Here is a 12,543-nt window from a genome sequence, read left to right on the forward strand (position 1 = left end):
TGCTTTTTCTGTATCAATTGATAAGGTCATGTGATTTTTCTCCTTTAGCCTGTTAATACATGCTGACTGATTTTCTAATATTGTCAGACTTGCATCCCTGGAATAAACCCCATCTGGTCATGGTGTATAATTCTTTTTATATACTGCTGAATTTTATTTGCTAATATTTTGTTAAGAAATTTTACATCTATATTCCTGAAGGATATTGGTCTGTAGTTCTTTTTTGGCATTGCCATTGTCTGGTTTTGTTATTAGAGCAAAACTAGCTTCATAAAATGTATTGGGAAGTGTTCCCTTCTCATATTTTCTGGAAGAGATCGTGTAGAATTGGTGTGAATTCTTCTTTAAATGTATGGTAGAATTCTCCAGTGAAACCATCTGGGCCTGGAGATTTCTTTCCCAAGAGCTTTTAAATTACAAATTTGCTTTCTTTCAAGGTTATAGGATCATTCAGGTTATCTATTCATCTCGGTTGAGTTTTGGTAGCTTGTGGTTTTTGAGGAAAGTCTATTGTAGTTATCCATATTTTCCTTACCGTTTTTTTTCTTCCTGTTATTCCAAGATTCCTTCTTTCATTGTTTCCTTTCTGTCCAGAGAATTTCCTTTAACCACTCTCTTAGTGTAGATGTGCTTGTGAGAAATTCTTTTACATTTGCTTCACCTGAGAATGTCTTGATTCCCTCTTCATTTCTGAGGGACATTATCCTTGGATATAGGATTCCAGGCCGACAATTCTTTTCTCACAGCACGTAAAAATTTTGTGCCACTTCCTTCTGGCCTCCATGGTTTCGGTGAGAAATCTGTCATCCTATTTTCCCCCCATAGGTAAGGTATCATTTCTCTCTTGCTTGCTTTCAAGCTTTTATTGTCTAGTTTCTTGAAGTTTGTCTAAGATGTGGCTTGGTGTGGTTTTGTTTGTTTATTTGTTTGGTGTTTATAGTCTTTGGCTTAGCTCAGCTTCTTGAATCCATAGATTTATATCTTTTGCCAAATTTGGGAACTTTTCAGCCATTATTTCTCCGAGCACTCTTTCAGCCCTCACTCTTTTGACTCTCCTTCTGTGTCAACTATGACACCAATGTTAGACATTGTGTTATCATCCCACAGGTCCCTGAGGCTCTGTTCATTTCTTTCAGTCTACTTTCTCTGTCATTTAGATTGGGTAATTTTTGTTGTTCTATCTTCCAGTTCACTGATTCTCTTCTCTGTCCTTCCATTCTGCTATGGAGCTCAACCACTGAGTTTTTGTTATTGCCTTTTTCAGTTCTAAAAATTCCATTTGATTCTCCCTGTATCTTCTGTTTTTCGCTCAGATTTTCAATTTTGTCATTTGTTTAAAATGTATTTGTAATTGCTTGTTGAAGTCTTTTTACAATAGCTGCTTTAAAATCTTTATGAAATAATCCTAACATCTCTATCATCACAGTGTTGGCATCAATCGATTATTTTTTTTTCATTCAGTTTGAGATCTTCCTGGTTCTTGGTAGGATGAGTGATGTTTCAACTGAAAGCTGCATGTTCTGGGGATTATGTTATGAGACTCGGGGTCTTACTTAATACTGCTCCAGCAGGGGAAAGGAGGGTGCGTGCCTCGTTGCTGCCAGGGGAAGAAGTCCAGGTTCCACATTCAACCTCCACTGATACTCACAGTGAGGTGGGCTCCGCATTACTGGTGAGCGGAGGAGGGAGTTCCAGCTCCCGACTAGGCCTCCACTAGTAGCTGAAAGGGGTAGGAATGCCTCATTAGTACTCCTCAAACGGCCTCTACAGACATCATTGCGGGGAGGGGGGCCTCCTTATCTATGGTGAAACTCTGGGCTCCCCATTCGCCTTTGCTGGTGTAAGTGACGGTTGTGGTGGCCACAGTTTTTTCTGTGGTGTTTGGTTGGAGTAGAGGAGTGATTGTCTAAAAGCATTCTGCCTTGCTGGGCTGCCCTTTCCTGGTCTTTTGGCAGAGACAGTAGGCTTTTGTTGGGGCTTTTTGTCTTTGTGTCCATTGGTGTTTCCAGCTCTCAGCTTCTTCAGCTCCAAGTCTGGGATACACGAGTTAAAAGAAAACCAAGGAACTCACTACAGTGCTGGTCCCTGGGTCCTGAGGTCCCCGGCCAGTTTGTCTTATTCTTTTCCAGAGTCTCCTTATGCTTGTCCTTTATAAAATACCCAGGGATTTTAGCAGTATGCGGCAGGAAGAACTAGGAAAAGTACATCTCCTCCATCTTCCTAGAAGTATTTCTGCATTATGGAGAATTCCAAACTTACACAGTCATAGAGAACTGTAAAATGAACCCCTGTGTACATATCACCTACCTTCAACGACTATCAACTCATGGCCAGTCTTGTTTCACACCTTCACTCCCATCTCTTCCCTCCTCCTGTGTTATTTTGAAACAAATCCTAATCCTCATATTTTCCCTCCATAAACATTTACCATGTATCTTTAAAAGACATTTTTAGACTATCTACATCAAAAAAATTAATAATTCCTCAATATCATCAAATATTCAATCAGTATTCAAATTTCCAATTATATTATAATTATCATGCATTTTTTTAACAGTCAGTTTAAATAGGATCCAAATAAGGTTCACATTCTACAACTGCTCGCTTAGTCTCTTAAGTCTCATTTAATCTCTAGGGTTCTTTCCATCTTTTCTTTTCCTTGCCATCAGTCTGTTGAAGACACTGGGTCATTTGTTATGATACTTTGTATTAGTTTTCCAATAAACGACTTAGTTTAAGAAAAAGTGGTGGTGGTAAAGTGTTATATAAAAAGATAACATTCACATACTGTTGGGTAAGAAATGCAAATTGAAGAAAATACATAGTTTGAACTGATTTCAGTATAGGAAAAAGGCTGGAAAGAAATACCTTTGAAGGAAGAAATGGTATTGACAGTTGGGAAGCAAGGTTTTCAATTTTTATTTTCTACATTTTCCCTTTTGCTTAAAATTTACATAATGATCAGGTTATTTAACAAAGAGATTGAAACATGAACTTAATATATTCATAAACACCCACTCCATCTGACTCCAGTAGCCTGAGAAACAACTTCGTCAGCAGCTTATTGAAGGCCTGGGCTTGGGCCCATCCACCCTGGCTAACCATGGTTGGTTAGGAGACCGAACCACATCTCACACTCTGTGAAGCCCCTGGGAGCTATGCTTACCAGAGACAGCCATTCCCCACAATTACTCACAACGAAAGGTGTTGAAGGCTTGCTGTGCAGTGAATGCTTCACACAGAACACAGGTTTTAGAAAAGGTTTCTGCTTAGCTCACGGATACATGCTTTCAACACACTTAACCCCACAAGGGAGCCCGCTACAAAGATCTGTTTGTGGCTGCAGGTTTACCTCACCCCAGCCCTGTCTCCTTCCAGTGAGTGGATCCGCAAGTGGTAACTGCAATCTGGTCAACATCCAAAAGATAAAATAAAATAAACCTCTCCACCCTTTTAGAAACTAGAAGATGAAATGTTCTCTAGTCCTTGGTTCCGTTGGCAGAAATGAAGCAATGTGGCCACATAGGAGAGATAGCAAACTGTACTTGCCCTTTGTCTCACCATGGGGCACGGATAACATCTTAAGGCCCTGCCCATGTGGCCACACATGTGGCCCTATTGCCTAAAACGACCATTTTGTCTTCCTACTTAAAAAGAAAAATAAAAGCTAAATATAGAATCACCATAGGATCCAACAGTTCCACTCCTAGGTATATACCCAAAAAGTTGAAAGCAAGGACTCAAATACTTATGTTCACAGCAGCATTATTCACAATAGCTAAAAGGTGGAAACAACCCAAATGTCCATTGATGGAAGAATGGATAAACAAAACGCAGTACATTCATATAATTGAATTATTATTCAACTTTACAAAGGAAAGAAATTCTGACACATGCAACAGCATGGATGAACCTTGAAAACATGCTAAGTGAAATCAGCCAGATATAAAAGGACAAATATTATATGATTCCACTTATATGAGGTATGTAGAATAGGCAAATTCAGAGACAGAAAGTAGAGTGGTGGTTGCCAGAGGCTGGGGGAAGGCGGGAGTGAGAAGCTACGGTTTAATGGGTAGAGGGTCTCAGTTTGGAAAGATGAAAAAGTTCTGGAGATGGAGAGTGGGGATGGTTGCACAATACAGTCAACATACTGAATGCCGCTGAACGGTACACTTAAAAATGGTTAAATTAGTGAATACTGTGTTACGTATATTTTACTACAACAAAAAAATGAAAGCATAGATACATATATGTCTTGGTGTATATATAAATATATATTTTTTCTATAGCTGTGTTTCCTCCCCAAGTGCACAACAGTTATAAAGACAGACGAAGGAAACGGCAATGACTAGCCACATTCCTGAATGGTAGCAAGTAGTCATTTTCTAGAAAACAGCACTGTGAAAGGAAACCGTTTCACATTAACAATGAGGAAGCTGGAAAGGCAAATGATAAGGTTATTGCAAACAAGCATTTTATGCCTTGATTAGACTCAATCCATTTGACCAAGTTTGTTGACAAAAGATTTATTTGGCTGTTTGCAGTTTTTTTGCCATTAAGGAAGCACAGCCTTTAAAATCAGAGATTCCTTATTCCAGCCACCACCCTTGGTATGGCTTAGAGAAAGCACTTGTAAAGCAAGCATGGACATGCCGACCTTGGAGTGACTGCACATGGAGGGAGGGCTTTAAACAAAGTCCCCAGTCCCTGCGTAACGCAAATGATTGCGCAGACCCCACCTCATTGCCAAAGGGACCTCAAATGGCAAGTGGGTCTGTTCTAGACCCATCAGACTCTGTCTTCTAGTCTAAATCAAGCTAAAAACACAGATGCGCCTCATCTGGCCACTGAGGCTGAGAACAGCACACATCAGCACCACTGCCCTTGTTGTGTGTCATCTTCAGACTAAGCTGACACCAAGGGGGGCAGTGCTGTCTTCAAAGGGGATGAGCGTATGGGATATCCTACAAGACAAGCACCCTGGACTCTTCAGAAAGTCAATGTCATTAAAAAAAGAAAAGTTGGGGGAAATTATTCTAGATTAACAGTCTAAAGAGAAATAAACAAATGTAGCTAGTGAATCTTAATCAGATCTTGATTTGTAAAACAACAAAAACTGTAAAAGACAATTTTAGGACAATAGGGAAATTTGAATACAAACTGGATACTAGTTGATATGTGACTACTGTTAATTTTCTTGTGTGTGATAATGAATATTGTGGTGATGTTAGAGAATGTCCTCTTCTCAGGAGAGGCTTGCTGGTGTATTGAGGAGTGAACCATCACCTTGCTGCAATTTATTTTTAAATAATTCAACAATCTCACACACACACACACACACACACACACACACACACACACACGCATGCAAGCATGCACACACAAAGGGCAAGAGAAAACTATTATGTTAGAATGGTAAGAACTGTAGATTCAAGATATTTTTGTGTGTCTAAATGTTATAATAGTTATAATTATAGCTATGAAAATTAAGGAATAAAATGCACCCCTTCCCGTCCCCACAGAAAAGGGAATAAGCTGTATCTCGCTGTGCTAATCTTTAGCAGAAACCACACTGGGCTGGAATGTAACTGCTCTCCATAAAAAGCTAGTGTGCTTGAAGTCAGGTGCCAGCCAGGCAACCAAGCTCCTTGAAATGACTTCGACCCACCGTAACGTTCTGAGCATAACACTCCTGGCAGCTGCCTTGGAGATCATAAACAGGATGTCTTAGCAAGGAAGTGTCTGCCAGGGGCTAACAATAGCTCCCACCCCATCTGGAAATCTGAGGGCGCTTTAGCATAACTGAAGGAGAAGTGAATCAGCAGCCAGATGACCCAGGCTCCCACCTCACCCCCATCACTGACAGTAGTGATCTGGGGTGAGGCCTCCACTCCCTAACCCCCATGGATTGGACCTCTGATTCCTCATCTGAAAAATGGGAAGAGTAGCCCTTTCTTCATCCCAGGGATACTGCACTAAAATCACAAAGCAACAAACTCATCAGTCTCCGTCACATTAAAGCAGCAGTGTTTCTTAAAGCCTAGATCCACAAGGCAGAAAAAGATGGTCATAAACAAATGGACCTTTAGGTACAAAACATCTAACAAAGGAGACCTGGGGTGTCTTTAAGGATTAAGCCTCCACACTCGTGATTCTGAGAAGCTTCTTCCTGAAGCCACGTAATACTCTCTAAGACCAGAGGACAAGCCTCAAGTCCAAGACAACCATCACTTACCTCTGCCATAGGCCCTGGCTTTCTTGGGGTTGAGTTTGGGTTTAAGAGGAGCCCCTGGCTTGAGCTTGGCTTTGGGGAACTGGGACAGGTAAGTCATCACCGAGTGCTCATCCACATCCGGGTGAATAATTTCTTCAGGAGTGATGACCTAAAATAATGACATGGCAGCTGAATGCCCAGAAAACATCACTAGGAAACTACTGAAGTTTTTGCAAATGTCTCTTAAACTAAACACCACAAATATTAAGAATTTGACTCAGTCTCTCAATTAAGTGAAATTACCTTAAACTGGCATGCCAAAATCAGTGTTTTTAACATTTCAGAGGAGTCACCATTCCCTTTGGAAGCTGAAGACCCTCTCCAGACAACTCTGTATGTAATTTCCAGAGGTTCACACCCCCTTATCCCGGAAAAAAAGCCCACTTACTCCCCTGGACAAACTTTCCAGAAGGGGTAAACTACCTCAAGTAAGGAGGAAGAGGAAACAAGTACATGTAGGATTAGGGCACTTTATAAAAAAGCACATAGAAAAACTGGCCTTTTTCTTTGCTCATCTATCCATTGTCAGAATTTAAGTCAGCTACTACTGAAAAAAATAAAAATAAAAACAGGGACAACACAATGACATATTAGAAATATGGTCATCTTGTTATAGACTGTTTGCGTCCTGTCAAAATTCCTATGCTGAAGCCCTAAGCCCAGAGTGATAATATTAGGAGGTGGAATACTTGGGAAGTAAATAGGTTTAGATGATGTCCCAAGGGTGGAGCCCCCACAATGGGATTAGCGTCCTTATAAGAAGAGGAAGAAAGACCAGAGCTCCCTGGCGTGCTTGCTTGCGCTCTCTTGTGCTCTTGTGCGCACGCTCTCTCTCGGACTTGCTCTTGGACTCCCCAGCCTCCGGAACTGAGAAAGAAATGTCTGTTGCTTAAGCCACCCAGTCTATGGTATTTTGTTATAGCAGCCCGGGCTGACGAAAACAGGTCTCAATACACTAAGAGCCATTAAAAAAATGGGGAGGGAGTGAATTTCTCCTGATATTCAGCTTAGGAGCAAGATTAGACCCATGCTGGACAGGTGGCCTCCCTGAACCAGCCCTAAGCAGCACAAAAAAATCCTCCTGTCCCCAACAAGAGGTAAGCCACACCTTCTTGGAGGAATAGAAGGGCTCTGTCTCGCGAACCAAATGCACATGAACAACATATATACCAAGCTTCCCTCACCTTGTGGTAAAAAGAGCCCAGAAAACATTCTGATGATTAGCAGCAGCAACAAAATAGCTATTTGGGTTTGAACTGTTGCCTTCAATATGTTCCATAAAATGTAGGATGTACGTTGATTTGGCATTTCTTCTAAACAGCTCCTTCAACACCTTTCTAGTGCCAACATCACATGAATGTCAAAAGGAGATGGTTTTAGGTTTAAGAGGAGATGAAAAACATAGCACACCACTTCCTGAGGATGGAGGAGCCAGGAAATGGGCCATGAAGAAGAAACATGATGCCAAAACCAAGTCAAGGAATGTAGGCAAGTTTTTCTAGCTCCCAAGGGATCTTGTTAGGAAATACAATGATCTCGGCCCTGAATGACAACTTAGACCTTAATGGAGCCTGTGGTGAAGTCATCTACCCCATAGCACTGGCTATCCATAACTTCTCTTGACCAGCGCTCTGCACATGGGAGTCATGGTGTTTAACTGTCAGGAGAAGATTTGTAGACTCCTTGGAAGGGCTCAGAAGATTGGACCTCAACTAAACAATGCGGCTGCTGCAGCTGATATCCAAGACTTATTCAATTTCCAAGTTCTCTTGTTATATTCCTGTGATAGGATTATGGGCAATCCAAATTCTTCCACAATTTCCATTAATGATAGGTTATCCTGGTTTAAATTTTTTAAAAAGTTCTATGCCCTGTGACTTTCCTTAAGATATTCGATTAAAAAAAACTTTTTAGATATGTAAAAAAGTGGTCAAATATTAGCAATTTCTTACAGTTCAAATTAATTGTTAAGGTCCCCATTTGCAGTCTGATGTCCAGAGATAAACTTCAAGATCTTTGGAGCAGAAATACTACAAAATCTGTCACATGTGACAAAGAGTGACATGACAATCTCTGAATGCTCTAGAAGCAAACAAGTCAATGAAAATCTATTATTATGGGTAAACTGAGGAAGATGGGAGAGTGCCACAGGCAATGCTCCTTGAAGGTCAACGTTGAGGTCAGACTGACTGCCAGACTCAAGGAGGCATCAAGAGTGCCAGAACAAGCTACAGGGTAGAAACAACCTCGTGGGATGTTGCACGCTTGTATATATACCTGTGGGACACCCAGCCAGTCATCTGCCTGTTGCATGGCTTCTCGTGCATTATCCACAGGCTTTCGTGGGTCCCAGGACTCCCAGTCAGGGCACAGACCTGTTAACATAACACAAAAGATTCTGTTAGTCTTAGCTGACTGAAGAGATTAAAGGAAGCCATGTACTTACATTAAGCCCACTTGGTATCTTAATTCAGAGAACAAGTTCTTCCAAAAATCTTAGTGAATTATATACTTTATGGGCAGAGATGTGAGTATGCCACAGTGGAAACTGTTCTGAGATGAAGCTGCGACCTCCTTCAGGCTATTTTCTTGCATTAAAATGGGGATTACCCATTCCTTGAAGGTGTGGTATGACTAAATAAGCAAAGCCTGTAAAACCATTTGGGCCTGGTGCCTTTTTGCAGGAGAGATTTTTCTGAGCTACCACACTCACACTTTTGTACTCTGGTCATCAAATGTGTAGAGCTGACACCAGCTGGGTGTCCTATGATTTAACTCAAATCTGATACTATCTATGTGGAGACTGTGTCAGACCCCACAGGTCTCAGTCCCACAAGACTGCCCCCTCCCCTCCTTCAGGTGCCAACTGCAAGTCCAGGTTGTCACCTGGGCTTCTGACTGACCAGCTACAAATCGGAGGTTCCCACCACCCCTCCTCAGCTTCGATCATTTACTAGAGTGGCTCACAGAACTCAGGAAAACAGTTTACTTAGTAAATTACTAGTTTACTATAAAAGGATATAACTCAGGAACAGCTGGATGGAACAGACACACAGGGCAAGGTATGAAAGCAGGAGTGAGGAGCTTCCATGCCCTCTCTAGGTGCACCACCCTCCCAGCACCTCCATGTGTTTACCAACCCAAAAGCTCCCTGATCCTCACAGTTCAGAGTCTTTTGTGGAGGCTTCATTATGTAGTCACGGTTGATTAAATCACTGGCCATGGGTGGCTCACTCAACTTTCAGCCCTTGGAGTCTGAAATGGGGCTGAAAGTTCCAACCCTCGAATCATGTGGTTGGTTCACCTCACAATCAGACCCCATCCTTAGGGCTTTCGAAAAGTCACCTCATTAACACAAATTCAGGTGTGGTTGAAAGATATCATTGTCATGGCTCTTATCACTTAGGAAATTCCAAGGGTTTTCAGAGCTCTGCTCCAGGAAAGAGGATGAAGACCAAATATATATATTTCTTATTATAAGTCACAATATCACAATCCTGTCCCTGGACATACCTGAAAAGAATGGACTAGCATCCCGTATAATTAAAAAAATACACTTATTCACAGGCCAAAACCTAGAGTTATCTTAGAAACCTTTGTAAGCACCAGAAGTACAGGATTGGAGTAAAAATCCCCAGATTTAAACTGGAAAGAGGTATCCTAAAATGTGTCTTTGGGTGGAAGCAAGGAAGAGGGCACTGGGAAATGAACTAATGCTAAACTTTGAGTTATTTCTGGATGACATTAGCTTATAGACTCTCAAGGAAAATGAGGCCTCCAGTCAGCCCTCTTTCCCCATCCAACTAACACTAGCTGATTCTGCTTTGAGCATGTTGAGAACCACTAACTTACTTAAATACTAATGTGCCCTGCACATACAGAGCACTCGGTAAAGGGAAAATATGATTATTATAGTAGATTTTTTATTAAAAACAATTTTGGGGGATGTATATAAACACAGGCTCTGGTTTTTCTACTGAATGTATATCAGCAAGCTCTAACCATTAATCTAAACCCTCCAATGAGGATAATTACTACCTTGGTGTACACTCAACCACTCAGAAAAGGGTGGAAAAGGCTCCAGCTGGATCCCAACCAAACACTTTTTCACAGCAATGCAGAAAGAAAAGGGTGGAGAAAGCCATATATAGTCAACCCAGTGGTCAATAAAAACAGGGACTTTCCACTCAATGGAAGTTTTTAGATTTGCATGCCAATCCACCTAACAGGGTCACATGTTCCTGCTGAAGCCAACGGGAAACTAAGCACCAAGTGTGTGAAGAAGCAAGACATTGGAGTCTGGAAGCTAAACCCGAGGCCTACTCTAGGCACTAAGGCCTTCATTGGGAATCTGAATAAATAACTGTATTCAATGCTCAAAGAAGTCAATATCTATAAGACCTGACATTGGGAAGGTAAATGAAGCCATTTTCAGTTCCCTTAGCTGTATTACCATGGGCTAAAACCAGAAGAAATATACCAACGCCAGCAAACCTAGCTTCCTCATTGAAAACCAAGAGGTTTAGGGGCCCAGAGACCCCCACCCCAAAGAGATGGCTTAGGCTGCCATGGGCACTTACCTGGAGCACAGCTGTCTACCAGGGCTCCCAGGGCTTTGCCATCTTGCCAGTTCTGGTTAAAGTTAGTGATGGGCAAGTAGGGGATCTTGTTCTGAATCCATCCCAGCAGCCTCTGCTTTGGTGTCTGCTTCTTGGCATCATCATCCCCTTCATCCTCCCACACGGGCATGGAGATGGAGTAGTGGAGGATCAGTGTCCACACCAGGCCCAAGATGAGCTTCAGGTTCCCATCCACGATGGCTTTGCTATCTGAGGAGAGAGGCAGAGGCTTGGTCATTGCTCTGGGTTACACAGACTCACACTCTTTGTAAAAAAGTAAAGGAGATCTTCATTTGTTAGAGAATTGTACTGAGATATTAAAGAGCGAAAGGATGTAATGCTGGAATATGCTTCAAAATACTTGAGGATGAGAACAGATGAAATAAGATTCCAAAATGTTAAGTGGTGTCATTGGCTCATGGGGGAATAGATTATACTATTGTTTTTACAATTGCGTATGTTTGGAATTTTCCATAATAAAAAGAACTTTTAAAATTTAAAGAAATTATTTCAGAATTACAGACAAGAAAAAGAGGTGGTTGCATTCCAGAGATAACCACTTGTTTACCTGGTGGTATATAGTTTACCAGATTGGGTGTGTGTGTATACACATATATATATGTGTTTGCTGCCCTGAATTTATATCATACTATACAACAGGTCTTGAAATTTTTATTTCCACTAATCAATATGTCCTAGATATCTTTTCCCTATAAAAAGGTGTTTCTGTTTAAACACTTATCTACAGGTATAAGAGGCCAGTTTCCCCGCAAATTCCACCAACTCTGGATGTTACTAATCGTTTTCATTTCTGCTACTCTGACAAGTTAGTCATTCATAAGAGAAAGTCATTAATAGTTAAACAAATCCAATTGGACAAAGTTTCTGTTGGCAGGATATGGAACTGGCCAAAGTCATGGCCCCTGTGTAAGTCCTCTCTTAGCTTAAAAGAATATGCCATACCCCTGGCCAGTCCCTTTTAGGAATCTTACTGCCATTGGTTTCCACTTTCCACTCCCCTTGACTTCTCTGCAGCTCTGTGTCCTCTTTATAAGCTCCATCTACACCCATCAAAATTCAAATATTATCTTATATTCTCTCTCTCTCGATTTCCTATACCCTTTCCCCAACAAACATTCTCTATAGTAACCCCCTATTCTACCAAGACCTCAATCTGAAAACATTACCATCTTGTACTCCTCCTTCAAAACCCCGGTTGTAGTTTCCACAATGTACGGATTCTCTCCCTATGTAAATCTCTTGGCAAATCCTTTTCCATACCCTCCCAAAAAAATATGCGGCCCCTCCTTGCCTCTCAGAGTCCTTGACATCCATGAAGCCGAATCACCATTCATATAACCCCAAAACCATCTTTCTAGTCAGGTACCTTTGTGCTTCCAAATTCACCAATGGTCCCTGCTGCCCACAGTCAAACTCCTTAAACATATACCACCTTCAGAGACCTACACAACCTCCAACCAGCCTGCTTTTCACCCTTGTTACCCCACCCACTACACTTCACATTCCAGGCTCCAAGACTCCTTGTTCCTGGATCACATCTTGCTTTGAACCCCCTGGGCCTCTCCACGTGTTCTGTACTCCCTTTGATGGGAAGACCCTTCACCCCATCCTCCTGTGGGACAAATC

At 41.6% G+C, this 12,543-nt stretch overlaps 1 protein-coding gene across 5 annotated transcripts in view; it reads right to left on the reverse strand.

Annotated features, from left to right (window-relative positions):
* The window catches only part of FLNB (filamin B), a 133,527-nt gene that overhangs the window by 71,579 nt on the left and 49,405 nt on the right, over positions 1 to 12,543 (reverse strand). For all 5 annotated transcript variants that reach the window (XR_011526888.1, XR_011526887.1, XM_070574810.1 and 2 more), the window contains exons 2-4: positions 10,858 to 11,106; positions 8,555 to 8,652; positions 6,239 to 6,386 (exon numbers count right to left, since the gene is read on the reverse strand). Coding sequence is in view for 3 of the 5 variants with exons in the window: in XM_070574810.1 (XP_070430911.1) it covers positions 6,239 to 6,386; positions 8,555 to 8,652; positions 10,858 to 11,106 (495 nt within the window). In the remaining 2 variants the exon portion in view is untranslated. The remainder of the gene's footprint in view (positions 1 to 6,238; positions 6,387 to 8,554; positions 8,653 to 10,857; positions 11,107 to 12,543) is intronic.

Source organism: Equus przewalskii, chromosome 15, assembly GCF_037783145.1.
Source record: "Equus przewalskii isolate Varuska chromosome 15, EquPr2, whole genome shotgun sequence".
NCBI lineage: Eukaryota > Metazoa > Chordata > Mammalia > Perissodactyla > Equidae > Equus > Equus przewalskii.